Source organism: Dermacentor silvarum, chromosome 10 (assembly GCF_013339745.2).
Source record: "Dermacentor silvarum isolate Dsil-2018 chromosome 10, BIME_Dsil_1.4, whole genome shotgun sequence".
Lineage (NCBI taxonomy): Eukaryota > Metazoa > Arthropoda > Arachnida > Ixodida > Ixodidae > Dermacentor > Dermacentor silvarum.
The window spans coordinates 107,048,617-107,076,581 of NC_051163.1; the positions used below are offsets into that span (position 1 = coordinate 107,048,617).

Below are 27,965 nucleotides of genomic sequence, written 5' to 3' on the forward strand. Positions count from 1 at the left end.
GATTTTAACATGGCCGTAACAGAGTGTGCGTCAGTATTTACAGCATATAAAACGGGCTTTGTATTTTTTCTATTTTAGCCTTCCGTACTATCCGATCCGGAGTCAACATCATTTGTTGTATTAAAGCTGGAACAGAGGACAAGGAAAAGGTTTGGCGTGTACCAAGCTTACTTTTGAAAACACTGACAGATCAAGGAGAGACTGATGTAAACACTCCGGCTGCAGTGGTATTTTGCACGTAATGTAAAGCAAGTACAGTGTGCTCCTGTTTCACATCTGACAAGAACTGTCTATATAAGTTCCACACGAAGCCATAGGTGGCTCGGGATGAAGCTCACTTTTTGTGTTCCAACTGTGGTTGCTGACAGGTTACAAATCTATTGCTGAAAAGCTTAGTGCAAGAAAAAGTTATTTGCATTGATAATTCTGATTAGTGTTTCACAAATTTAGATGAAAAACATTTTCTTCGGGCGTTTTTCTCTTGCCCTAAAGGTTTAACGGTGCCATTCTGAATCACCATCTTGTCTCGTTCTTACTTGCATCTCGCTTGTCTGCAGAAATGTTTACTACAAGACTAATACTCTCACCAGGTGCAATTTTTCTTGTATTTATGCTGATATTTTTTGGTGTTTGTCCTGGTAATTTTTTTGTCACATAATGTATGGTTTCTTTCATTCTTTTTTAAATAAAGTTATACTCGTGTACAACTTTCTGTGGCAGTGAAGTAAAAGTTAAAGGGGTGGCATTCACTGCACCAAGTAGCCTGGCAGAGTTTGATAGCACTTGGTTTCTTGGAACAAATACTGAAATGGCAAAGCTTTAATGTGAAATGATTTCATGTTTGCCAAGACGCAGAAGGGAAAAGCATAAATATATGTAATATTTAACTCAGTTGTATGTTGTTTTATTTTGCTGTTGCAAGTAAGGCATTTTCTTCTCCCCAGCCTAAAGTAATGCGAATGAAAATGAGGGACTTTTTTCAGACACCCTCACTTGTGTGCCTCTGTAGCTTTCCTTTCATTGTCCACGAGTCCATGAGCAAATTGGCCACGAGTATACTATTACCAGGCTGTACAAGTTTGTATGTAGTTTTAGCGTTTGCGCAGCTGTGTTGTTGCAAAATGTGATGTTCAGGGGATGTTTTTAAGCCGATTTGTGCATTTTTTGTCTGCAGAAAAGATCACTGCCTTCCAGATGCTATTAGAAATTTAAAATCGAGAAAGAAAAGTCTCTGGGCACTCCAGCACATTTTGGAAACATTCCATGTTTCCGATATGGCATCTAATATTTTTTTAGACCTGCTCAGAGTTGACGCGTCATCTCTGACCTCAGTTTTATTGTCCATTTCCTGCAGGGCGGCGGCTGGCTTCTGTCTCCCAGTTATGCAAATATATCAACATCACAGAGTTCACCAGTAGTAAGCACAGGCAAGAGCACATGAGTGTTGAGGTGAGCATACGTGGGTGCGAGCACTCGGTCTTGACTTGGCTAGTTGCTTGCGCAAAGCAATGCCCTGGAGTGGTACCTCTTAGTCTCTCGCGTAGTATAGTCACAAGCATTGTTAGCATGAACCATAGTTTTCCTGCAAAAATTACTGCAGGGATTTTCGGCACTAAAATTGTTCAGCTTCTACGGGAATAATGGTTAATACAGGACAGTACAATCTGATCTTTGTGCATCTGGCTTCAGATGTTCTTGTGGCTTTATTTACTATTTAGCAGTCTTTATTGGCCTAAATTTTGAAACAGTCCTACTTTCCTAAGTGCAGAAGGCAATGGGACTGTGCACATGACTAATTACTGTGAATTGGGGCATTTATAATGCACTATTTTGCATAAAAATGATCAACTTGCAATGTTGCAAAGCCATTTGAATCCACAAGGACAAAGTTTAGGCAAATCCATTTGCGTAACCATCATTCTCATGCTGACTGAATGGGAATGCTTGCAGCTCTCATAGACACTAGCGCCACCGTTCCCCCTATTGTTTTTTGTTGGAAACTCATGGTGTCAGGAGTGTGGGAGTGCAAGCTGCTTGATACAGGCAGAGCTCATCTGGTGTGCAGCTGGTGCACTCTCGTAGTTTGTTCGTTTAGTGGCTGTGGCATTTCACTGCTAAGCACAAAGGCGTGGGTTTAGTTCTCAGCCATAGCGGCCACATTTCAATGGGTTAGAAATGCGAGAATGTTCAGTGTACTTGGACATAGGTGCACGGTAGAGAACCCCAGGTGGTCAGAATTAATCCCGAGTCCCCCCACTACAACATGCCTGATAATCGCGTCACGAGTTTTGTCACTGCAAAAATCTAGAATTGAAAATCTTTTTTTCCTTGATTGATGTAGTCGCTGTGCATCCGAATTTCAGAGGGATATGAATTTTGGAAAAGTCTGGGTCAAGTGTATTAATCACCATGTCTTTTGTTTCAGGACATCTTGCACACTGTTCTGCTTTGATTGGTTTATGTGAATTACTTAGCTACTACAAGACATTTTACACTAAGAGTACAGCTGTAGCATACTTCTGTATTTAGCACGTAAAATCCTAGTCTTCAATGATTTTGGTGGAGACCTTGGGCACTTGAAAAGTGCTCAGTGTGGTATTTGCACATAAGTGAAGGAATGAGTGCAGTGTATTACGCAGTATGGAAGTGTCTGCTTGATGACATTAAAAGAATTAACATCAGAAACTTATACATGGCTTCTTCAGTCAGAAGTAGGGGCCGTAAACAAACAAGGATGTCTTACTTTCCTTTTGGTATGGCTGTGATTGTGGTTTCTTTTGAATTATAACCAGTTTTGGGTGACGGGAATACTATTTGAGGTCCCAAGACATACAACTGAGATGTTATGGTAGTCTACTGCCAGACTGGAAGTCAAGGGGCATGAGAATGCATGTGCCGCCATTACCAGATGTCATGTGGTAGTAGCAGACGACACTCAGGCACAATTAGGTAGGACATCTGCCAAAGCTTGAAATCATACGGGGGTGTGCCAGCCGCTTAACAGAATGTAACCGTATCTGGTAACGAAGGGCATGCACCCCCATGTATTAGTGGTAGTACAGTAGAACCCCACTGATATGTTTTCACGGGACCAACAAAAAGACACAAGAACCAAAAAACTGGAAAATTTGAGAAATTGTAGTAGTCGTGAACTGCACACAATTTAATTTTTACGTTTGAAAAGGTCTTAATTTTGCCTGAAAGCCGAAGCATAGATTGCGGTAGCAAATTAGTAGACAGCTATACAAATTAAGGATAGTAGTTTTATCGTCTGTATGAACTTGTAAACATGCGCTTATTAACTATATTAACAAGCATAGTGTCAACGCCCACATGCAAACAGGAATACATCACACTCGATGAGCGCGGACACGCGCTGTCAAACGCTGGCGTGAGGAAGCGCCGCTTGCAGCAGCGAGCGAAGCGAGTTCATTTATTTCACAAGTCATGTTGGATTTCTATGCTAAAGAAATATCACAGCAGGAGGTCCCAGAGTTTAGAAAAAACTGACAGCGGGACCTCCTATGATTACATAAATAGGGCAATTATACAAAAAGTGCAGACCTGAGATCAATCTAAATATTATTAATTATGTATATTAATTCCGAACAATATCGTTATGTACATACAATAATGGTAATACTAAGTAGTCAAAGCACAAGCAAGTGAACAAGCATTCCAACAAAAAACAGTATAACATTCTAACGAGTTGCTCAATTTCCTTACAAAATACTTCGTTGCCCACACAAAAAGTGAAGACATTTTTAGGGGCAATGAATTCCATATTGTTATGCATGAAAACAGAGCTCTAAACTTGCCATAGTTATTTATTACAGCAGGCAAAAGGTTATTCCGCTGAGAAAAGAGAGTGCAATTGTTGCAAGTTCTTCAGGATTAATGTATTCAATGTAAACATCATGTGTCATGAACCTATATGCCATTATAGATAATTTGTCGGAATAATTGCCATAGTGGAAGACTATTAAGTTTTGGGAACAGCCATTTACGATGCAACTCAAGTGGACTGATAGTTGGTTCTGAAGGTGCTGCAGATGTTCAATATGGGTAAAATATGTATTGGCCCAAGATAACACAATACGAAAGATGACTATGAATGTAAGCAAAGCACAAAGATCAATGTGAGGTTGGAAATAATTGTTTCTTGATGATAATGTGCATGCCAAATGCAATCTTTTCCATGATTGAATGAGCATGTGCATGAAATTTCAGTTTATCTAAGGTGACGCCAAAAAATCGTGCTTTATTTGAAACAGGCATAACGTAATTGGCAATTTTATTGGAAGGTTGAATGTCGATTGAAATTCGTCGAGAATGGAACACCATGAATGTGGTTTTAGCGGGATTGATGAGCAGCTGGTTATTTTTGCACCATAAAATGTTGCTTAGGTTGATGTTTAGCTTAGACTGGAGTGTGGCAACTGTGTTACTGGATGTAAAAATTGTCATCAGCATATAATATACAGTTTGTCTTATTAAGAACAGCAGTTACTGAGGGCAAAAATAAAAGGGGTCCTGAAATTGATCCTTTGAGGACTCCTACCTTGATGAGTTTGGATGACGAGAGATGACCGCTAACTTGTACCTTCAGAGATCCGTCACTGAAGTAGTTACGAGTGAAGTTTAGAGAAGGACCAGATATGCCGAAGGATTCAAGTTTAACAAGCAGTATGCGATGGTTTATGATATCATAGGCTTTCATCAGATCAATAGATTCCAAAATTAGGCCTCTGTCAATAGCTGGCCTAATTTCTTTAGCAGAGGTGATAAGTGCCAGTTCTGTAGAATATCCATGATTAAATTCGAATTGCTGAGTGGACAAAATGTTGCATTTCAACAAGTAATGCACTAAACTAGTGAGGAGTAGCTTTTCAATCACTTTACCAAGGAAAGGAAGAATGCAGATTGGCCTATAATGTTCTTTTGAGTATGGTCACCTTTCTTAAAGGCAGAGACAATTCTGCCAGCCTTAAGATGGCTCAGAAAAACTCCCACCGGTGAACAATTTAATGATTAAAGCCTGGACCGGTGATATCTCCTTCGAAATAAACTTCCCTTTAAAAGGATTAATATAGTCTGAACCTGCACTGGTAATCTTCAAAGATGCGATTACTTGAACTTGTCTGCAGTCGTCGGATGCAAATAAAGGAATGACTACACCGAGGTGTCAGGTAAAGCGCATGCCAGTTGCGTATCTGTAGATCAGAAATGATCACTGAGTGCATCTGCTATTTAAACAGCATCTGTATATGTTGCATCACATCGTCTCTAAATAATCAGTTTTGTTCAGAAACTGTTCAACAATTTGCCAGCAGAGCCTCATGTTTGGATTTTTTGAGATCCTGATAGTAATTGCGTTTAGCACGCCTTAACAAAGAAGACCACGTTTTAGAATATTTCTTGAACCGGGATTTCAATGCAAGATTCAAATGTTGAGACTTCACTTTCTTATGGAGGTCAATTTTTTTAATCATTTGACTTTAACAGCGAGCTACTAGTCCATGGATTTCTGGGTGAACAAAACCTCTTCGTCACTTTAGTGTAAGTTGTACATCTTTCAGTACTCGAAGCTATTGTTGAATAAGATGCAAAAGCCTTTTCTGGACAATCCTTCCGAATCACTGATGTCCATTTCACTGAAGAAATTATTTGCACAAACATGACCGAGTCGAACCGCCGCCGCGTCAAATTGAACTGTTTTTGCTCGTTTGCAGTGCACCTTTGCGGCGCTCGGTGAGCTCGGGGAGTTGTCTGAATGAACTGATGTGCGGCCAAATATGGTTGAATTAATGAGAATTTGATTCCATTAAATAATACATACGAGGCCTGTCAGGACAAAGGACGAATCCAAATTAACGACAAGCAACATTTCCGGCTCATACTGGCAGCTCACAATACTCAAATAGTAGCTGTTTTGTTCTAACTGCCCAGATGAGTGATTTTTAAGGGTTCTAGAATTGATTCCTATTAGCAGTCATTTTAACAAATGACAGAGGCTGGCTGACAATCAAATTTTTCTTACCTACTGTATGCGGTCTTCAAATATGCTGTTTGCAAACATGCTGACAAAAATTGTTTTTAGCCGAAGTTCTCCACCACAGGCTATCAACAGACTATTTAAAAGAAACATTTCATTTTAAGCCTAAATACACCCCTGCAGACTGTACACTGGGTGGGGACTTTAGTCTGGAAAATGCAGTAGTTCTGTTGTTTTGAGGGTCATTGCATTTTATATTTCTGGCCGTACAAATTGGGTGCGCATTGCAATCATAGTTGTGTTATGATTGAGGGGGTGCGGTAATTTGGCGAGGCTCCTTTAGTGTCGCTTTAAGAACTGAGCCTGAATGTGCAGCTTGTTTCCTCTCCCAGGGCCCGTGTGTGTGTTGTCAATTCAGCCACCAGGACTGCAACACAATGTGCGTTGGTCTCTTGGATGGCACTGTGCAGCTGCTGAAGAATGGAAAGATCTCGTACTCCTACAGGGTACGTGTCATCGTCACGATCATTTATTTAACTATTAAAGGGGCCCCGAAACACGTTTTGAACACATGAAACGTTTCCACTCTTCAAAAAATGCTGTTGTGAATGTGCAAGCCAAATGGTATTCTGCTGCGTGGGACAGGGAACCTACAATCTTGCGGAAATTTCGGTGGTGCAAGATTGAGACAGAAAACACAGGGAAATGACTTGTAAATAAAAAATTTATTGCCAAAAGTCGGTTATATTGAAATTATGTTCAAACACTCTTCATTATATTGAAGTTTGAAATACATGGTGTTTGGACAAGTTATAAACAGTGAAATACTTTGTCAGTTGAGAATTTCATTATATTGAGGTTCGTTATATCGAGTTTGAACTATTTATTAACATTGCACCCACTCCTCTTTCTGATGCTCTAAGGCTAAATATATAACTAAATATGCTAACTAAACCCAAAATTTGTTTTTACTCACTGTGCAGCTTTGACATGATAAACTCCTCAATTTAATCAAATTTCGATGTTTCACAATGTAGCTGATTGTCAAGAAGTTTTTAGCAGTTCTAGGAAATGTTAACTTTGCACTGCATTCCATGAAGAATTGCAGTTATGTTCTGATGTTTGTGCGGAGCAGCTGCAGATCTTGTTCAGTAATGAAATGCTACACGTGCTTTAAGAAAATTGTATCCAAGAAGTAAACACAGGTGTGTGCTGCACAAGTTGACGATAACACAGTGGGCTGCAAACCTACATTTTGTCTCACACTGGCAGGAAGTTGCCAGCAGTGTCACCATTTTAGTGGGGTTTCTCGTTTGAGCTCAGTAATGGTGAAAGTACACTTTTAGGGGGTAGCATATTTTTGACAGGTTTCTGTTTAAGACTTCTCAGTAGATGTACCAATAGATTTGGCTGGCAGTACACATAGACCTGTGCCTTATGCTTGGCTTACTTTGTGAAATTTCGAAGCACAGTGGCTATTTTGTCCAGGAAAGATGAAGGGCAGCCAGAAGTTTGAGAACCACTGCTCTGGAACAGCTCTAGAATTGCGAGGCTGCAATACAAGCTCGACTGAATGGCGTGGCGTGAGCTCCGTCAATGTACATGGATGCAGTGGCCTGGCAACTTTTGAAAAGTGGCCTGAATGCTGATCCACTTGTTACTGCTTCTCTAAACTTATAGGTGTGCGTACTGCGTGTGCTTGTGTATATTTTGTTCCTGAATGTGCGTTGTAAAGTGATGCTTTCCTTGCCTGTTCGCCTGACTTTGCATGTATGTTCCCGAATAGACAAACTTAGGGGGCCACTGGTTATGTGCAGCCTGTCATGTGACACTGGGCATGTTAACATTTTTGGCCAATCCCCCAAAGTGGGTGTGTGAACCGAATGAACAAGCAGAACAAGAGGCAAGAAGTGAAGAAGCTGGCAGCAGAAAATTGAGTTCGATAACAAAAGTAGCCAGCGTTAGAGAAAGAAGTGAACAAAATCGGACCGGAACGTCCATTGAGCGAGGAGTGTTGAGCAACATTGGTGTTTACTGAAATGTCTGCACTTACAAGAACGCTTTGCTTACAACAGATTCCCACATGCGCATCGCATCCCCTGATTTTTACTCCACTTGTCTTCAGTCCTTTTCTTTTCCTATGTGGTAGCAGTTAGATCCACTCCAGTGGCACTCATAGCGTCGATGTCATGTGCCAGTCACCGGCAGACTGCTTTGGACAGCAAAAGAGTGTGCGGAGCTGACATTTCGGCTACACCGCACACAGCATTCCTTGATAGAACAAAACACACTAAGACGTGAAAACATGTGTAAAAGTAATTGTGAAAGGTAAATAAAACAAGTTCAAATAAAGGGAAAAACCACAAAAGAAAATGCTCACTTGGTTTAAACAAACAGGAGATAGATTTTATTGATAGGAAGAAATAGTTTGGGAAATTCGGAAACAATGCGGCATTTGTAAGTGAAAAGTGTACTAGATGTGAGGGTTCGCATAGGTAGACTATTGAGAGATTTGTAACAATCTAAATGATGAAAATTTAATGTGATTTGTTAGTCATTCACAGAATAATAGTAATAAAGTTATGGTTATGTTGATGCCCTGCAGCCACACAAGGAGAAGGTGACGTGCATCGCGTTCAACAGCAATGATGGCTTTGTGGCGAGCGGGGCATATGACGGCAGCGTGGCCCTGCTGTCTCTGGACATCAAGAGCACCAAGATGCTCAATGAACCAACCGGAAAGGTAAGAGTATGCATTGTCCAGAGAACAAACGCTGCCATGAGGCTTGTAGTTGGTGCAGAACCGTGGCTTTAGGCATTGCAAAACCGATGGGAACGTCATTATTCACTCTGTTGTGAACTCGTGTTGTCTCTTTATTTTCCGTCATCTTTGTGCTGCCCATAGCTATGGTCATCACAGAAACCAGCAATGCATTAGCTGTGCTCATTAAGGCTCCTCTTTCTGTTGTCAGACTAAGTACTGATGTGACAATTCCAATCTTTTTGTTTGTGTGTATGTGCTAAATGACGGTTGATCATGTAAACCCTAGTGAGATTGCTGGCAAGCATTCGGGCACCCTAGCCAGTTTATTGTTATAGTTGTTTCTACTAACAAATTTGGTGTCAATACTCAAGGGTTGTCATTCTTGCGCGTTTACTTTTGGAGATGCTTTCACATGTCCTGCGATTTCACGGGACTAGCACTGGACGTGTCTAGCATTTGTGAGCGGCCTGGCACAAGCCAGGCATGCTGTTCAGCCTGGTTAGCACAGTGCCAACAATGCTGTCAGCCCCACAGACACCAGATGCATCGTACACTAGTCACTCATGTGAAATATCGCGGAATGGATAGTACAGTCGAATGTCATTAATTCGAACACGCTTAATTCGAACTGCCGGTTTATTCGAACTGACGCTGTGGTCCCGTCAAAGTTATGTGTATTTCAATGGGCGAAAACGCTCAGTAATTCGAACTGCAAAAGCATCTGCGACGGTTAATTCGAACATACCGCTGACCAGCCAGTGCTCCGAGCAGCGCACCAAATAATGCGGCGGCGCCTCCGACCGGCATTGCTCCAACACTGCCATAGAGCCCTTGGAGAGACCCCTTAATGCAACGGCGGAGGCCCAGTCCTGCAAACGCTCGCTTCCCGATAACGGCAGAAAACGAAACTTCAGGGAGCGGGCTATGCGGGCGCCGGGGTAGCGCCGGCACGGCGGCGGACGCTGCGCGGAGACCGTCGAAGGTGAGGTAGCTGCGAGGGAGTTGGGAGAGAGGGCGAGGGAAGCCACCGAAGCGGTGGAGTTGCCGAGGCCAAATCCACTTCCCTGCCGCCCTCCTCCCTCACATTCCACGGTCTCCGCGTGCGCCCACCCGTCACCATGCCGGTGTCGTCCGCTCCCTGAAGTTTTGTTATCTGCCGCTATCGGTAACCGAGCGTTGGCCGGCATGAGCAGTTGCGCTCTTTATGCGCTTGCGTGCCGCGATATTTCACGATCGCACCGTTCGTGCATCGTGCTATGGTGCTCGAATGCTTAAAAAATACGTCCGTCCTTTAATTCGAACTTCGTTTACTTCGAACAAATTTTCGGGCCCCTTCAAGTTCGAATTATCGTGATTCGACTACATACTAAAATGATAGCACGAGGATGCTATAAAACAATCTTGCGGTGTTCCTACAACTGCTGCTGATGCCACATGTGAGCGCCGCTAGGATAATTGTTCGCAGCACTCCGCTTGTTTTTATCGGCAACATCATCATACCCAACCTTATTGCTACACAATATCGAGGAATGTCGCTCTGTGTCATGGCGTCTCAATAATGTCAAATACCTGCCACGGCGGCACAGTGGCTACGATGCTCTGATGCGCAGCCTGAGGTCGCGGGTTCGACACCCTGCTGCAGTGGCTGAATTTCTACAGGCGCGATATGCAAAAATGCTCATGCACTTAGATTTAAGTGCTCAATAAAGAACTGCAGGTTATCAAAAATATTCCAGAGCTTTCCACGATGGTATCCCTCTTAAAGCTTTGGGTAGTTTCAAGGCATTAAATCCCACAATTTAATTAAAATTTTTGATGATGTGAAGTGCACAGTGTAGGGCATTTCAATACCACGCTTAGTATCAAATTGAAAAAAATATGAGTGTTTTCCAACCTTCATAGATTTTCAGTGCTGTCCTTTCAAGTGCCAAAAAGATGTGTTTTCAGGAAATAATGTATTGGTTCATGAAAGGCCTGTGCATATTTTTCTGAATTTTTGCCTGTTGTGGTCCTTACACAAGGCAGGCTTATGGCTACTGACTGAAACCTTGAACCATGCTCAGACTGCTATACAACCAAGTGCAACCACTGGTGGCTGACTATTGACACATTTACAGTCTCTGAATTGCAACAAATGATTGAGGACCTTAACTGAGAAAGTGTAAAAGTAGGGTTAAAGATTAATATGCAGAAGACAAAGGAAATGTTGAATAGCCTGGCAAGGGAACAAGAATTCAGCATCGCCAGTCAGCCTCTAGTCTGTAAAGGAGTACGTTTATCTAGGTCTAATACTCGCAGGGGACCCTGATCATGAGAAGGAAATTTACAGAAGAATAAAATTGGTTTGGAGTGCATACGGCAGGCATTGCCAAATTCTGACTGGTAGCTTACCACTGTTCAGAAGAAAAGCGTACAATTGTTGCATTCTAGCAGTGCTAACATACGGGGCAGAAACTTGGAGGTTAACAAAGCAGCTCAACAAGGACCGCACAAAGAGCGATGGAATGAAAAATGTTAGGCCTAACATTAAGAGACAGTAAGAGAGCAGTGTGCATCAGAGAGCAAACGGGAACAGCCGATATTCTAGTTGGCATTAAGGGAAAAAGGATTGAGCTAACAGGCCATGTAATGCATAGGGTAGATAACCGGTGGACCATTAGTTGAAAAAATGGTGCCAAGGGAAGGGGGGAAGCACAGGCGAGGAAGGCAGAAAATTGGGAGGGTTGATGAAATTGCAGCTTCAACTTGGAATCTGCTAGTGCAAGACGGGGGTAATCGGATATCGCTGGAGGCCTTCGTCCTGCAGTGTACATAAAAATAGGCTGCTGATGATGACATTCGCTGGCCGATTTTTCAGACTAGTGCCATCTTGCAATGGCTTACAGCAATTAACCAGCATGCGAGTACAGTTAAACGTAGATATAACTAAGTTGTATTGGCAGCGAACTTCTTTATATAGAGAATTTCGTTATGTCGAGGTTTCGTTAATTCAATGGAACGAAGATGGGGAAATAAAAATAGTTCGTTAGATCACAAATTTCGTTAAATAAAGGGTCGTTAGTGGAGGTTTGACTGTATGCGCATGACGCTTAGTTAAACGCTTTTCCAAACTTTAGCACTTCATAGCGGGGTCCAGGCCTTACGTGAGGGCGGTCTTAGGTGAGTTAATATGGTATGTCTATACAATGTCATACGACTCCAACATATACAATGAAGACAACAAAAACGTGTTTGAAATAACTTGTTTTTTATTGAACTATAGAACTCGATATGAATGACAGTTGAATTTGTGATAATCTCCATGTCGGAATTCTCCCCATGGCAAGTGGTAGGGGAAGTGCTGCCTACCTAGTCACAGGGGAGCAAAATCATCAAAAGGAAGTCTACGGAAGAATAAAAATGGGGGTTGAGCACATGCAGCAGGCATTACCAAATTATGACTGGTAGCTTACCGCTATCCTTGAAAAGTGTACAATCATTGCATTCTATCGTGTACTAACATATGTGGCAAAACTTGAAGGTTAAAGGGGGGACACAAGTCTTAGAGAGAAAAAAAATATTTTTCTTGAATGTTTGTTTTTAATTCTACGACTGATGCATGATCTATGAAATTTTCATGCACATTGAATCAATATTTCACTCGTAATAGCACTTTTTATCACATTGGCGAGCAGAATTTTTTACTTAGTGATACTGTTCACCGACGAACGCTAAGAAAATGGCCTTCTGTGGTGTGCAGCTGCCATTCCAAGTTTTCTGATCGCAGCCACCTTGTTCTCGTTTGAAAGAATGGCCCTTCATCTTCAGGTTCCCACCACCGTTGACTGTCCTTGTTCACAGGCTTTCCGGGAAAAAAAATTCATAGTAGACGTACCAACACTCTCTCATATTGGCTGGCTGAGCACGAGGTCGCGGGATCGGATCCCGGCTATGGCGGCCGCATTTCGATGGGGGCGAAATACGAGAGCACCCGTGTACTTAGGTTTAGGTGCACGTTAAAGAACCCCAGGTAGTCCAAATTTTCGGAGTCCCCCACTACGGCATGTCTCATAATCAGATCATGGTTTTGCACGTAAAACCCCATAATTTATTTATTTTCATATTGGCTGCTTCACGCACGTGATGGCAGCACGGCATTCGATTGGCCAAGTAGTGTTTCCGTCTGCTGCACTCAGTCAGCATGCGTCGTTTTAGCTTGGTGTGGTCGCTAGTTCCACTCTAAGCGTAAATTTGAAAAACGGGTGCTGGCTGAGAACATCAAACGGTGCCTTGCAAGGACTCGGTACATCCAGGACGCCGGACTTGCTGTACTTGGAAGCACGTTTGCAGAGTTTTCTGCGATAGGCCTAACAGACGACGCCAGACTAGCAAACCCGTCAGCTGCTAACAGCATTGCGAACAGTGGCCATATTCGCTATGACATGCAAAATTTGCAGCCACATCTAAAACACGAAGCAGAAGTGAGACTACAGCAGATACCCCTTTCGAAAATGTAACGAAAACGAATATTTCTCGCCATATCCACTGACACCATGGACCTACTTTTTGATGCAACAATGTTCACCAATTGAGTTTGGAGACAGCGAGTGTGTTGCAAGCTGTTGCAAAGTGCAAGATATGAAACGAAGTAAAAAATAGACAAAGGTGAGCGGTAGCACAGTCTTGCCATCAAGCTGCTGCTTGTGTGTGCAAACTGCGGTGAGGCGTCAGCGTGAGTTCGCCGTGCGTCCATAGTGATCGGACCAACCAATTTATCAAAAATGTGCTCACTGTGCACGCTATGCAAGTTACTGGCAATCGGGAAACAGCGTTAAATGAGGTGTATTTTAAGATAAACATCATGGATTGCAGCCTTCACAGTCCGTGAAATTTAGGCCTGAAGCTTGCTATCCTATTCTCATTGTGAATATGCAAATTTTTAAGCTTTACCACTACATAGAGTTCTGTGTTTTCTCATATGGCTGAAAAGATGGTTTCCAGCCACTTTGATAACTTGCTGCAGTCCTATATCTGGACCTAGGGCAGCTACAGATAAGTTTTTTTTTTTTTTTTGCAGCACAAAGATAAATGTGTGGAGATTGCACTGTTCAGTAGATTTTTCATTTTCAGCTCCAAAAATTCTAAATTTGAATTATCTTTGCTGCTCCTGATTCCCTGTGTAAACACTGAACTTCATTGCGCTGTAAAATGACTAAAAATTGTCGAATATAAAATGTTTGCAGCGCTGTCTTTCAGAATTCTAGTATGCATCCATATGTTTATAAGAACTTTAGCACATATAAAATTCATTGAGCAAATAATTGAGGGCAATTATTTTTCATCTCGGGAACTACTTGACGTATTGAAAACATAGTTGTATATTTAAAATCGGCAGAAGAAACTGTACAGGCCTGTATAGCTTCATCAAATTTGATAAAGAAATAGCAAAATTACCTCGACAAACCATGTCTCCCCTTAAAGAGGCTCAAGATGAAGTTAAGGACCATGCAACAAGCGATTGAATGAGAAATGTTAAAGATAACGTTAAGAGACTGGAAGACAATGGGGTCCTGTGTTCCAGAGAGCAAACAGGGGTAGCTGATATTCTAGTAGACCATGGGTTCTCAAAGTGGGTTCCGAGGCCCCTGCTCGGGGTTCCGCGAGCCACTGATAAACTTTCCCTGGTCCCGCTCTCGACAAGTGTCTAAAACGGCGAACATGAGCTGCGCTTGATCCAAAGAACCTCCATTACTCATGCCCGAGTGTCAAAAAGCACATCACAGTGCGTAACAGCAACGCGCGAACTGCGCAATAAATACGCAAGCAGCTTGTAGCCACCCAACCTCTGAGAACGGGCAGCGCGCCTCAGCTTTCGCACTTGAATCTCGGAGGCAGTAACTTACCACCATGCGCCTTTCTCCTATTTGTAGATAGGTTAGGTGTCGATAGCGTGCGCACTGACCTATACGTTGGAGGGGGAAAAAAAAAAAAAGAAAACGCGGAGCACCGCAAATGCGCGCCGCAGAAGAGCAAGAACGGCGTAGCGTCCAACCGAAACGAAGCGGCGCAGTCCGCATCGCCGTGGTCCTCAGCTTGCACCGTGGTCCGCAGCGGCAATCGTACGCGGCACGTGACTGACAGCAACGCCGAAGCGCTTCGTGCCTAATTGTGCCTTTAAAGCCTCTATTCTTGTGTTTATCGCCACGCGTAACACCGCGTTCGCAGCTAGTCGCGTGCCTCCGTAAGTGCGTAGTCGCTATCTCTGATCGCGTCGATAACCACCGCAGTTTCGTCCGCAGCGGTTGCGGCAAATAGTTTCATTTTCACTCGATGCGTGCATCGGCTGCGTGCCTTCACAACTGCCTAGTCGCCTCCCATGGCAGCGTCGATAGCGACCGCAGTATGGGTGTTCTGTGCCGCAGTTTCGTCCGCATTTCTTGCAGCGAAAGGTAGCTTCGTTTTGACTTGGTGCGTCTGTCAGCCGCCTGCCTTCTGAACCGCAAGGTCGCCGTCCATGATCGCGTCGATAGCGGCCGCGGTTTCGTTCGACAGCGGTTGCGGCAAGCAGTAGTTTCGCTTTTACTCAGTGCAAAGCTGTCGAAGATAAAAAGCACCGGCTACATCGTGATGGACGGACAATTTGTTGGCGAGCAGCTGAGTGTCGAAAAAATAATCGGGATGTGCGCCCGTTGGTGCAAAGCGCGTCTCAGATGAAAACGCGCGCCGCGAAGGATGTCGCGAGGCCTTCGCCGCTGCTAGCGCTAATCAGTCATGAGATGAAGAGAATTTCAGCTTCCGCACTGGTCTTGTGCTAAATAGAAACAAGATTTGACGATTCATTGAGTAAATAAAAGCGTGTTGACGTAGTGCAGCATTTGTTTGTTTTCTTGATACCCTCGATAATTCGGTTAAATTGGGGGGGGGGACGGTTCCTTGGCACTTTATGGAGCTTAGCAGGGTTCCCTGGGATGAATGTACCTGAGAACCCCTGTAGTAGACATTAATGGGGGAAAATGCAGCTTGGCAGGCCATGTAATGCATAGTGTAATAGTAGTCTGTTAGAGTTACAGAACGAGTGCCAAGGGAAGGGAAGCGTAGTCAAGGACGGCAGAAAATTAGGTGGGGGTGATGAAATTTGGAAATTTGCAGGCACAACTTGGGAATCTGCTAACGCAAGACAGGGGTAATTGGAGATCGCAGGGAGAGACTTTCATTAGGTAGTAGAAATAAAAATAGGCTGCTGATGATGAAACCTGTGGCACCCTCAACAAATTGCACACCGGTGCGATTTGTCAGTTAATTTTATGCCTTGGAGTATTAACCAGTGTCACATTTGGTATTCAGTGCTTGAAATCCCTAAATCTGGGGAAAGTTTCCCTAAGGTTGAGGAGCACTTTTTCTGCGCATAGCTAAAGCCCCGGTTTCTCTTTCTTCCAGGCGGTGGTTGGGTTGCAGTGGTCACCACACAGCCGCTTCAAGCTCATGACCACTGCAATGGATGGCTTGCTCTATATCTGGGACACAAGCACCAGGTGCTTGAAGAGCCGGCACTGCCTGCATCCCCGGCATGGCGCGAGCAACCTGACGCTCTCGCCTGTCAACGAGTCGCTGGTGATCACGGTCGGACACGACAGCCGCCTAGTCCTGTTTGACATGCTCACGGCCAGGTAATCAATTCACTTTATTCACCAGATTGCTCTGGCTGGCTACCCGAGCTAAAGTCTGTATAAACAGCTTGACAGGGGCATGGGTAGAAGCCGCCACAAGGCAGACAGAGCGAAAGAGCATGTAAGACAGATATCAGCGGTAAGAAAACAAAGCAAATCACAATACAAAAACAGCAGTGTGTACATTTTCTAAAACTCAAAATAATAGCCACTTCTAGAACTTCATAAACAATGAGTAGTGACATGAATAATCTTTATACAGAAGTTAACATTCAAAATGTAACTTCTGTACAAACGCAAAGTACAAGTACGCAGCTGGCATAGTAGAAGCCCCCCCCCTCCTTTCTGCGCTGCCTTCCCGCTTTCCTCCTTTCGCGTGGGAGATTGAGTCGCCAGTTCCCCTTGCGCCCGTTTCCAAGATACGCATTTCCCTCTCTCCCTCCCATACACCCATGGCCTTTCGCGTGACGGAAGAAGTCACGTTTGCTCTCCGCCGTGCGTTCACTCGCGCGTACGGCGTGTGGCGGTGATTTTATCATCCTTGGACTTTACACGGAACCTCACGGCGGCGACGCTGACGGCAAAAATCCGCTTGAAGGGTCCATATAATTGCTATCGCAATAAAACGATGTAGCTGAGATTTTTAACGTGTGTGTGTAATACCCCTTGCAGCAAAACAAAACTAATCGACTGCTTACTCTTTTGGCCGACTTGGCATGCCTTTAGAACACGGGCTCTTCTCAGGCTGCAAGCTATAGAACAGACCGGCTTCATCCACTTTGAACACATTACGTGGCTCGTATCCAGTGATGAGTAAAGGCCCCGCCCCACCCAGTGGTTCATGATGGCCTTGCTTACCTTTTTATCCTTCCCCACTTACAGAGTTGTAAACTACTCCACATCTCGCCTTAAACTGGTGGGCCCAACCACCGGAGGCCACCAAAATGAGCCCCACACTCGGGGTCAGAGTTGCATCTGAGCATTTTAGTTTCTAGATGATGTCGGCTAGAAAACGGGCTGTGAGCGCACAAGCACGCTTTAGACACCTTCAAGTGTATCATCTCATATAGCAGTTGAGCCCTCCTCACAATGCTCTAGTCTGCTACAAAGCTGTTAATAACACCTTTAATATTGTTATTGTTAGTAACACTTTGCCTTTACACCGGCCAAGTGTTTGTGGTAATAATAGACTGCCTTCGCCCAAGTTCCTCCACAGGTTATAACATTAGAAACAAGAGAACCCTAGGACAAAACACGGAAAAGTCATTTTTTAGGCCCTGAAAATTCAATATAGGCACCAACTTCGAAGTAAAACACGGGGAAGGTGGGAGATTGAAATTCAAGACGATGAGGAAAACGAGAAGGTTAAAGCAGGAGCCAACGTCAAGTCCACTTGTCGAAACGTTGGCTCCTGCTTTCACCTTGTTCTGGTTTTGCTCATCAACATTGAAGTAGGCATTTATGGGTGGAATGAAGGTGTCACTAAAATGTTTCTAGACCTATAGTTTATGCCTATAACCAGATAGGCCCAATAAGGATGTAATGAAAAATTAGCGTTTTGCCTGAAGTTCCAGTCTCTACACAATGTTTCCTTTCTGTCTTGTCCTTTGTTTTCATGCTACAGTTACATCTACTCATGAGTTCATCAATCAATGTAACGCTAAAATAGAGCAGACACACAGACTGACAACCCCTTTTCGCTTGCATGTACAGTAAAACCTCGATAATTCGAAGGTCGCCGGACCGCGAAAATTCTTCGAATTAAGCGGATTTTCGAATTAACCGAAATGAATAATAAAAAAAAAGAAAACAAGCAAGAACTTGTTGTAAAAAGAAATCACCTTTACTTTCCATGTCCGAGAAAAATTACTCAAAGTAATCACCGATGCGGGATTACTTGGCGCGCTGGTTCGCCGCCTCTAGTGCCATGCTCTCCAGCTGGCTCAAAAAACGTAGCATACAAATATCACCCGCACTGCACTCAACAAAGTTGCGGACGATGTTCACGGAATCGATAACTGCCGCGAAAGTGGGCGTGGCGGTGCTTGACTCCAAAAATTTGGACTTGCTGGATATTCCGGACTTAAAAAATGCACCATCAGGGTTCCCATTGAGTTCATGCATTTTCGCACCCAATTTTTCGGACGAATTGAGACCCCAAAGTTCGATTTTGCAGACTAAATCGCTCTTTCCGAGCCGCGCTACCCAATCTTGGAGGCCGCCATGTTGGATTTTGCACTGGCAGTGGCTCGCTGTATAGCCTCCAAGATTGGAACGCGCGCTATCAATAGAGCTCGCGCAATTCTCCAGTCTCGGAGGCCATGCCCGCTCTTCCTTGGCTGACAAAACGCTCCAGAGTACTGCACTTTTTCTTTTTTCTTAGTATGTGCGCTCAGCACTATCGTTGTAACCATTTATTGTGGGGTGTTTTTTTATTGCGACAGCAATTATATGAACACTTCAAGCGGATTTTCGCCGTCGGCGTCGCCGCCTTGAGGATTCATACAAAGTCCAAGGGCGATAAAATCATCGCCGCGCGCCCGCCGTATGTGCGGGTGACAGCGTGCGGGGGACGCGCGCTTTCATGGAGAGTGAACGCACGGCGGAGCGTAAACGCGACTAGATACGGCGTGCACCGTATCTTGAAAGCGATCCCCAGACGGCGCTGACCTTTTGTATGCGCTGTGCTCTCGCCGCTCAGTTTCCGTTGAAGCGATAGACCGCACGAATCTTCGCACGCTGCGAAAGGCCGTGGGGGTATGGGAGGGGGGGGGGCGACTTCTACTCTTCTAACAACGGCGTACTTAGCGCCGGAGCGGTTTCTCGCGTGCACCGTATCTTGAAAGCGATCTCCAGACGGCTCTGACCTTTTGTATGCGCTGTGTTCTCGCCGCTCAGTTTCCGTTGAAGCAATAGACCGCACGAACCTTCGCACGCTGCGAAAGGCCGTGGGGGTATGGGAGGAGGGGGGGGGGGGACGACTTCTACTCTTCTAACAACGGCGTACTTAGCGCCGGAGCGGTTTCTCGCGTGCACCGTATCTTGAAAGCGATCTCCAGACGGCTCTGACCTTTTGTATGCGCTGTGCTCTCGCCGCTCAGTTTCCGTTGCAGCGATAGACCGCACGAACCTTCGCTCGCTGCGGGCTGCGGCGGCCGCGCTCGCTCGTGCGCGCTGACACCACGCGTGTTAATTCATCTAGTTTTTTTTTTTCTCAAGTTTCGGTTGCTATTTTGAACGTGGCGTGTACACTGAGCAGGTGTCTCGGAGACCCATGTCTCAGTGATCGGCGCTACTTCCTGTACCTTCGCGAGAGTTAAGCGGTGCGAAGATTGTTTCTTGGATCTCCATGGCGAACTCCGTTGGCGGAATTCGCCAACGCGGTGACGTTCGTGTCGACTGTACACGGAGACGTCATTGCTGCGCAAATCCAAGCAAGTCGATCCCCTCCAAGCGTCGTATGAGGCAGGGCATTATTAGAGATTTTTTTTTACGCCACACTAATAACTTTTTTTTTTTTTTCGGCCGAACGAGTTTTCCGGACTATTTTTCAGTCCCCACGAGCTCGGAAAATCGGTTGGCGACTGTACGGAGCGCCCTAACCTAACCGCCGCACGTTGCTACTAGCCGGAAACTTCGAATTATCCGAATAGAGCCGCGCGGGCCATTCAATTTATCCGGTAGAATTTGCATTGAGAATAACGGGACCGCTCAAATTCTTCGAATTAACCAAAATTTCAAATTAACCGAGTTCGAATTATCGAGGTTTTACTGTACTAGTTTATGCTGCATGCAAATAACATACCGTATTTATTTGAATCTAGGCTGATAGTTTTTTTCAAATCATATACGAAACTCTAGGGTCGGTTTAGATTCAAGGATTTAAAAAAACTCGCCGGTTTATAATTGAAACTGATAAATAAGGTGCATAGTCTGCCATCTACAAAAGTCAGTATCGCAGCCGCTACTCGCCGTGCCAGTAGCCAACTGAAGTACACGAGAGACATCGCCATTTTGACCGGTGTCGTATCAGTTTGGTGTAGCATCGGCGCGCAGCGTGGCGTTATCGTAATGGCACCAAACAGGCGATGCCACTATAGTGCCGTTTTCTAACGAATACCCCATTTACTCGAATCTAACATGCATTTTTAACACGACCCTACATCTGCATTACCATATAGCCGTTGGCATTTCAAAATGGCCGCCTAGCTACCATAGCTTCCTCCGTGTGATGCAGTACACGTGCTTGGGCAATAGTCTACCATCTGTCTTCACGTTCTCTATGTCTGCTCTGTCAGCATGAAGTACCGAGTTGATCATGATGCCGCATTTAAAAGGAAAGTGATCATGTGTGCGGAGACGGAAAGAAATCGGACCGCATCACGCGCGTTCGAAGAATCCGAAACTTGCGTGCGGGACTGGCACAAACAGGAGAGGATTTTCGCCAGCAAAGCAATGCGGAACGATTTCAGTGGACCGAAGCAGGACACAATCTGCGACGATCCACTTCGGTGATCGCCTTGGCCCTATCTTGAAAGCAATGTGCGACGGGGAAAGTCTGCGGCGCACCGTGTTCTCGCTGCGTTGAAGCAAGGGCATGCTTGCACGAAGGTCAATTCGCTCGCTGCGCTTAGTCACTCAAGCGTTTTGACAGTTCGTTTCTGCGGTCAACAAGCGAGATGTGTTCATGTTTGCTTGCGCACGCGTGACACCGTGCTTGTTAATTTATTAAGTAAGCGAATGTTTGCAAGATTATACGGCCGATAAAAGTGCTATCCTTACTTTGTATAGCGGTCTACTAATTTGCTATCGCATTTGATGCTTCGCCTTTCGGGCGAAACTGACTTTTTTTATTCATCGCAACTTCAGTGCATCGGGAGGAAATCTGTTTTTCCAAATGACAGAAAGTTGTATTTCTGTTTGAAAGCATGAGGTGCACGGTACTGTAAAGGACTTTTTTGTTGTCCTGGAAAACTGGTGCACGTTACAATCGAGGGCACATTAGAGTCGAGTAAATTTGGTAGTTGTGGGAGCTGTAGAGGCATTGTCAAACCTTCAAGCTGGGCGAGACTTAGGCATCGATAAGTGTCCGTCGTTGGAGGGGGCCACGGGAGATGCTTTTTGCGTGCGCCGCAACAGTGATGGCAAACACTGATCGTGCGCTCCTTCAAAAAGGGCAGCATCTCTAATGCGCTTGATGGTACTGAAAATAGTGCACTGTTTGAAGATGGAAGATAGCGACGTGGCTAGCAGCGATGGGGGCGTAGAATGAGCTTGGCATGTTCATATTTAATAAATGCTGTTTTATCTTGCGAATGCTGTCCTCGCTTTTTTGTTCGGCCTACATTCGAGGCAAGTTTTTTTTTTTTTCTGGCTTCGAACTTATGGGGGGTCGGCTTAGAATCGGAGTGTGCCTAGATTCGAGTAAATCCGGTAGGTCATTGGTTGATAACTTGAAATCTTTAATTCCCACCTTTGACAGCCTCTAGGTGGTGCAGCTGTACATACAATTAGGCGGTCGTTGATTGTTGTAACGCTTGTGTAAAGTGTACGCTTGGAGGAGACTGGAGTTTCTTGCACTGCAGTTCTACTCCGACGTATGTTATTGCGTAGGCAGGGATGCGATAAGATTTTGTTATAACTGAATACCTTTTGGGTGCATGAATGCCACCCACAATGACAATTGAATGCATAAAATTGTAAATACAGTCAACGGAAGATTTTCTGGACACCCCATTTTTCGGACATGCCCGGTAGTTCGGACGCCTTCGCGGCACCACCACGTACCCCATAGTCAACAGTATAATATCTGAAATTTCGGACAAAAACCTCCGCCGTCCAATTTTCCAGGAGTTTTTGCCATGACCGCAGGTCCGAAACTGGATTAATAGAAGCCACCACTGCCGCCATTTTGATTATCACACCGCCTCGAACCGGCGCTTTCGCACGCAGTTCCATTGAGCCGTAGCCACCACTGTGGCAACGCTAGACCTAGCGACTGCTACATTGGCTTCCAAGGTTTTTGCTCTTCGGTGCCATCTTTTTCATTAAAACAATTCGCTGCTTTTAGCAATGGCGCCGAACACCGCCTTTGTAATCCTCGCCAGTCAGGTCCTCGCCAGTGGCTTCGAAGCTCGCAAAGCACGACGCGTTGCGTAATTCCGGTTCCCGAAAGTCAGCTTCGCCTCAATACAGTAGTGTTACGCGGTGAAGCATACCACAAGTTCGAAGTGAAAATTCTCACGGGACATGGTATGTGTTTATAATTATAATTATGTATTCCTTAATTATACACGCGTGCACCCGCTGTCTCCTATGACAGTATGAGCACCGATACACCTAATTAGTGTACTGGCAGGCCTTCAGAGCTATTTCGGATGTGCCTGGGGCAGTAAAGAGCATGTACAGTGCAGTCCACTTATAACGATATCAAGAACGAAAAATTCGTTCGTTATAACCAGTCATCTCTCTATCTGGACTGCCGAAAATAAAAATGCGAATACATCTTTGCAGTCCTGAAACCAAATTTGCCACTTGCGATAAAAATATCGACGTTGTAGAAAGTAGGCTGTGAAAAATAAAGCGTTTATTTATCTCTAAATAGCGTATCAATCGTTAGGCACGCTGAAATAGTCAGAAATTTGCACTTGCTTTCGCAGAAGTTTCGGATTTGCAACCACTATGTGCATAATTTAGCGTGCATGAAATCAATGAGCGACTCGATCGACGACATCGCACAACACCGCCTTCTGTCTGAACTATCGCCCTGTCGGAGTTCTCTTCGCAGAACGAGGCAGTATTATCAGCACTCAGAAACTCCTCCATCGAAGCACCGCCTACAGTATTTGATCGTCCGTAGTGACGTGCTCCCAGAGTTCGGACTCCACCGTGCTGGTTTCGCCCATAGAGGTTTCGTCGGGGCGCACGAAGCCCGCCTTTTCCATTGATCGGCATGGCCGCTGCTTCTAGTCTTCATGATCGTGGTGCTCCTGGTTTTCATGATCGTTGATATCATCGACTACGTGAGCTTGTACTTTGAGTCTTGCTAAATTTGCAGCTTCGTCTCGAGAGACACAGCTTTGCGCTTTGTCGGCGCACCTCCCACTACTTGCGTGTCGCATTTCCGCACTCGCTGAGAGATGGAGGTTGTAAAGGGAGCGTAGGCCACGTAGGCGCTGCTTGCTTATCGCTTTCTTCCCCCTCTTCTCTTCTCTAGATGCACGCACGACCTCCAGCGACACAGACGCAAAGTCCACGACGCAGATGCAAAGCAGCTGGCGCCATCTTGTGCATGCTGCGCCAACTTGCGATGCTCTCCGTGGCATGCTCCATGACTTTCGTTTGCAATCAGTGCACGGGTGGGATGCGCTGCGCAGTAATGGCGGCAGATACGAACTCGCCTAGGCAAACTTTTACCCCACCTCAATTAAGGGCAACTTAGGAACGCAAATTTCACGATTATTCTGCATGAAAAACGCTGCGCAGAAGCAAAATTGTGATAGTTATATCTGATATGTGGGGAATAACATCGTATATGAGTACTTTTTCTCATAGACCTAATGCATAAGTTGGTACTATCAAGTCAACTCATCGTTATAACCGATATATCGTTATACAGTAGAACCCTGCTGATAACGTTTTTCACGGGACCGTAAAAAGAAAACGTAAGAGCCGGGAAACGGGAAAACTTGAGAAATGGGGGGGGGGTTAGTGTTGAACTGCACACAATATTATTTTAATGCTTACTTGTGAAAAAAAGTCTTAGTTTTGCCCGATAGCCGAAGCATCGATTGCGCTTGCAAATTAGTAGGCACGGGACGGTGTGTGGCGGGCAGGGAGAACATGGAAGGTGTGTGTGCGCGGTTGGCATGCGGGGAGCACGCGACAACGGTCTTTCAGTCCACCCGTTGAGTGGTGGACTGAGAGGGTCGCTATTACACTGGTGCAAGAATCCGACGCCAAAGTGTCGTGTGGGACAAGTTTGATCTTGTGGTGGACAGTGACACACTGGCACCTGTCGGATATGTGCGATGATAGCTTGCAAGTCCTTCCTTGCTGATGCTTCATTAAAGTGTGGCCCTTCACACCTGCAAAGGCACCCATTGTAGGGTCTGAAACATGCCCTTGGGGTAAAGGAAAGACAACACAGCTACTGCAGACAATCACAAGGGCATTTATTGCAGCTTTCATACATCATTGCCAGGTAGCCGAATGACTAACATGCCGACAGGTGCAGACGCATTGCGGGAGTCCAACTAACCGCGACAGGATATCGAGCGAATATGTTTGCCCCCAAGCTAGACACCAACACGTAATCGTTTGTGTGTATGGTCACTCAAACGATGGCACATTGCAACGATTGTGTTCGTCCATCCCGGTGTCCCGCTTTGAAGCCTTTCTCAGGACGGTCCTATGAAGTGTGTCAGCCAGCTTGCGAGAAGGACCGTGCATGCTGCCTACACCAAGCTGAAGAGGAAGAGGCTAGTCCCTTTTGCGCCTGAGTAATCCGCTGTTAGGTGGCGTTAGCAGCACCCAGCTACTCGGTGAAGCCCAATTACAGGAGATGCAAGAGCCATGCGGCGAAACAACATAAGGGGGCTCAAGAGAGTCGAGTGTCCCCACACCTTTTAAAGCAGTGGAATGTCCAGAAATCGCAAGTATACTGAAGTTTTTAAAATGCACAAGGTGCACTTGTTCCAGCAACAGTGAAAGAAAATTTATCACTTAGCATAGTATCCTTCTGCGCTCAGCTCTATATCGTCAGGGGCTATGGTATTGTGAAGCTAGTCGAAGAACTAATGAACATTGGTGGGCGTCAGATGCAGGAGTAATTCTCCCTCATTGTACAGCAGTAAGAAAGTTGCAGAACTTGGCACAAAGGCCATGTGCCAGCTCAGGTTTGAAATTCTGGCAGCCATAAGCGAGAGCCGATGCATGATTATTATTGTGGGCGTGAACATTAGGGCATGAACAGTATTTGTGCTTTACAGCCCTATGACCGATTGAACTGTTGCACCCATTTGCTGAACAGTCCTCCGCTACACTTTTGCCAAGGAATTCATTGCAGAAGTGGCCGCTTTGATTCACAAGAGCTTTCGGATTGTGGAATGTCTTGGTCAAATTTCTCAAACAATGTGGATTAGCCAGTCTGCTCAGCAGTGGAGTATTGCTGGAGGTTCCAACACAATGGAACTTGAAACTTGCGATGCTTAGATCTATATTCAGCCAGTATGATGATACAGAAGTGATCAAAGAAGACAGATGACTTAGACATAGAGAAGACATGGATGAGAAAAGAAAACAAGGGACCATGCTGCCACAGAAGCCATGAACAAGAATGTGCTGAGGGATCAGATCACTTTTTTAGAGCCATTTGAAAAAGCTTCACGTGCACTTGAGGCGGACGGAAGTCCAATGTGATGTAGTGACGTAGGTTGCCCTGGCAGCAGGAATGCGACCAGCACATCGACACGGCCGCTCTGTCTGTCTCGCAACAGCAAGTGTCTGGCACTAGAGGAACTCGGGAGAGAGTGAGAGAGAGAGAGACAACTTTATTAGAGTGGGGAGCTAGTTCATGGGCTCCTCAGGAAGGCCAGAGCCTCCATGCTCGGGATTGCGCAGTGGCTAAAATTGTTTGTATCATCCGCCGCGGTGTGAGAAACGGTTCGCAACGTCAAATTTACCATGTTGTGGATGTGCGTCGGGACTTCTGAAAAATTCGCATCATCCCCAAATTTATATCATTCATGATCGTATCACCAACATTATACTGTAGTTCTCCAATATTGAGTTGAGATGACATCAGTGTATCATATTCACTGCCGTGGGTAACTTCCATGGAGGAAGGAAAGCTTGTGAGGCCCCTGCCCTGCCTGCTGTGTTGGAGCCGCACCAGACACTAACGGATGCAGCTGCTCGCCGTGCTGGTTCAACAACATGGCACCTAGGATGACGTCAGTGTAAGCCGTCTATATGTACAATCCAATGGTGCATCAGATGCGACTGTTAAGCAGCTGTGATGACACGTTGCTTGCTGTTATTTGCCATTATCAGAACTAAGTTCCAAAAATGTTTTTGCCACTTCAGAGACGCTGCTAAAAATAAAAAATTGGAAGGAAAACAATATCTACCGACGCAAAATTAAGGTATGATGAGGAATCGAACTTTGGTCCGCAGCATAGCAGGCATAGGCATTACTTCAAAGCCACCGTTGGAGTTCGAGCATGCTTCAAGTTGAAGCATGCACTGCAGTGTGCAAGTAAAAGCCAAATAAGAAAAATCGTGGCATGATGCAGTGGCATAGTGGCTTTAGCATTGAGATGGGAGGCAAAATGTCTGTCTACCGTGCATTGAGAACGTGGTAAGGAATCCCAGGGGGTCGAAATTAATCCAGAGTCCCCGACTACAGTATGCCTCATACTTATAGTGTGACTTGGGCACGTAACACCTCGGGATATCATTTTTGAGAAATCGTGGTCCTACGCTTTACTGAAAAGCCAGTAAAATCGGACATTGCTAGTGCCAACAGGTTCACTGCAGAAGTACTTGCATCACAAAGTGCAGGAGTTCTGCCACGAGAAATTGAGCTAGTTGGTGTCAATTCATCTTGCATCTGGCAAACCACTGACAAACATAATGGCACCAGACAAGCTCTGTTGTCTCCTTTTGTTATTACAGGACGATACAGGATATTACAGGACATTGCAGGACGAATGCTAAACTTTGGCAATGTACTGGCCACATTGTTCTGAAAGGCCATCCTGCCGAGAATGAAATGGGTATCTCTAACTGTTTTTTGTGTTGCGTTGTCCAGGGAGGAGGCATTCGTGCAGACACCAGAAGCCCTGGAGTCTGTGGCATTCCTGCCGGATGGCCAGCGGGTGGTTGGCGGGGCTACGTCGGGGCGTGTCTACCTTTATGACCTGCGTAACACCCGACAGTCGCCACCATTGTGCTTGGTGCCCACACCAAGCCTGTCACGGCCATAGCAACCATGCACAGTGTACAGGCAGAGGAGCAGGTGAGGGCATCTAACATGACATGTGCGAGTGTCTCGCTCATCTCTTCACTGCAAGCTGTCACATGCACACCTACAAAAATTGTGCCGTCATGCCACACAGTCGTGTAGATAGCAATACAGTAAAAGCTCGGTAATTCCAATTTTGCAGGGATGTCACGAAACTTTGAATTATACATAATTCGAGCTGGAAAACGCAAGAGCCGAGAAATTGGGAAAATTGAGAAATTAGAGTAGTCGTGAACTGCACACAATTTTATTTTAATTCTTACATTTGAAAAAGTCGCAGTTTGCACGAAAGCCGAAGCATCGATTGTGATAGCAAATTAGTAGACAGCTATACAAAGTATGGATAGTAGTTTTATCGTCCGTGTAAACTTGTAAACAAGCACGGTGTCGGCGCGCACAGGCAAACATGAACACGTCACACTCGATGAGCACGGGCACTCGCTGTCGAAACACTGGCGTGAGCGATGTTACCTGCGTGCGTTCTATCACTTAAACGCAGCGCCGAAAACACACGACAGGCACGAAGCTACGAGC

General features: G+C 45.2%; 1 protein-coding gene across 1 annotated transcript in view; it reads left to right on the forward strand.

Moving 5' to 3' along the window:
- LOC119466431 (protein NEDD1) overlaps positions 1–27,427 on the forward strand; it is a 31,479-nt gene extending 4,052 nt beyond the window's left edge. The window contains exons 2-6 of the mRNA XM_037726944.2: positions 1,355–1,449; positions 6,388–6,501; positions 8,601–8,738; positions 16,176–16,405; positions 27,219–27,427. Of these exons, the coding sequence (XP_037582872.1) occupies positions 1,355–1,449; positions 6,388–6,501; positions 8,601–8,738; positions 16,176–16,405; positions 27,219–27,393 (752 nt within the window). The 3' untranslated portion in view covers positions 27,394–27,427. The remainder of the gene's footprint in view (positions 1–1,354; positions 1,450–6,387; positions 6,502–8,600; positions 8,739–16,175; positions 16,406–27,218) is intronic.
- The last annotated feature ends 538 nt before the right edge of the window (positions 27,428–27,965 follow it).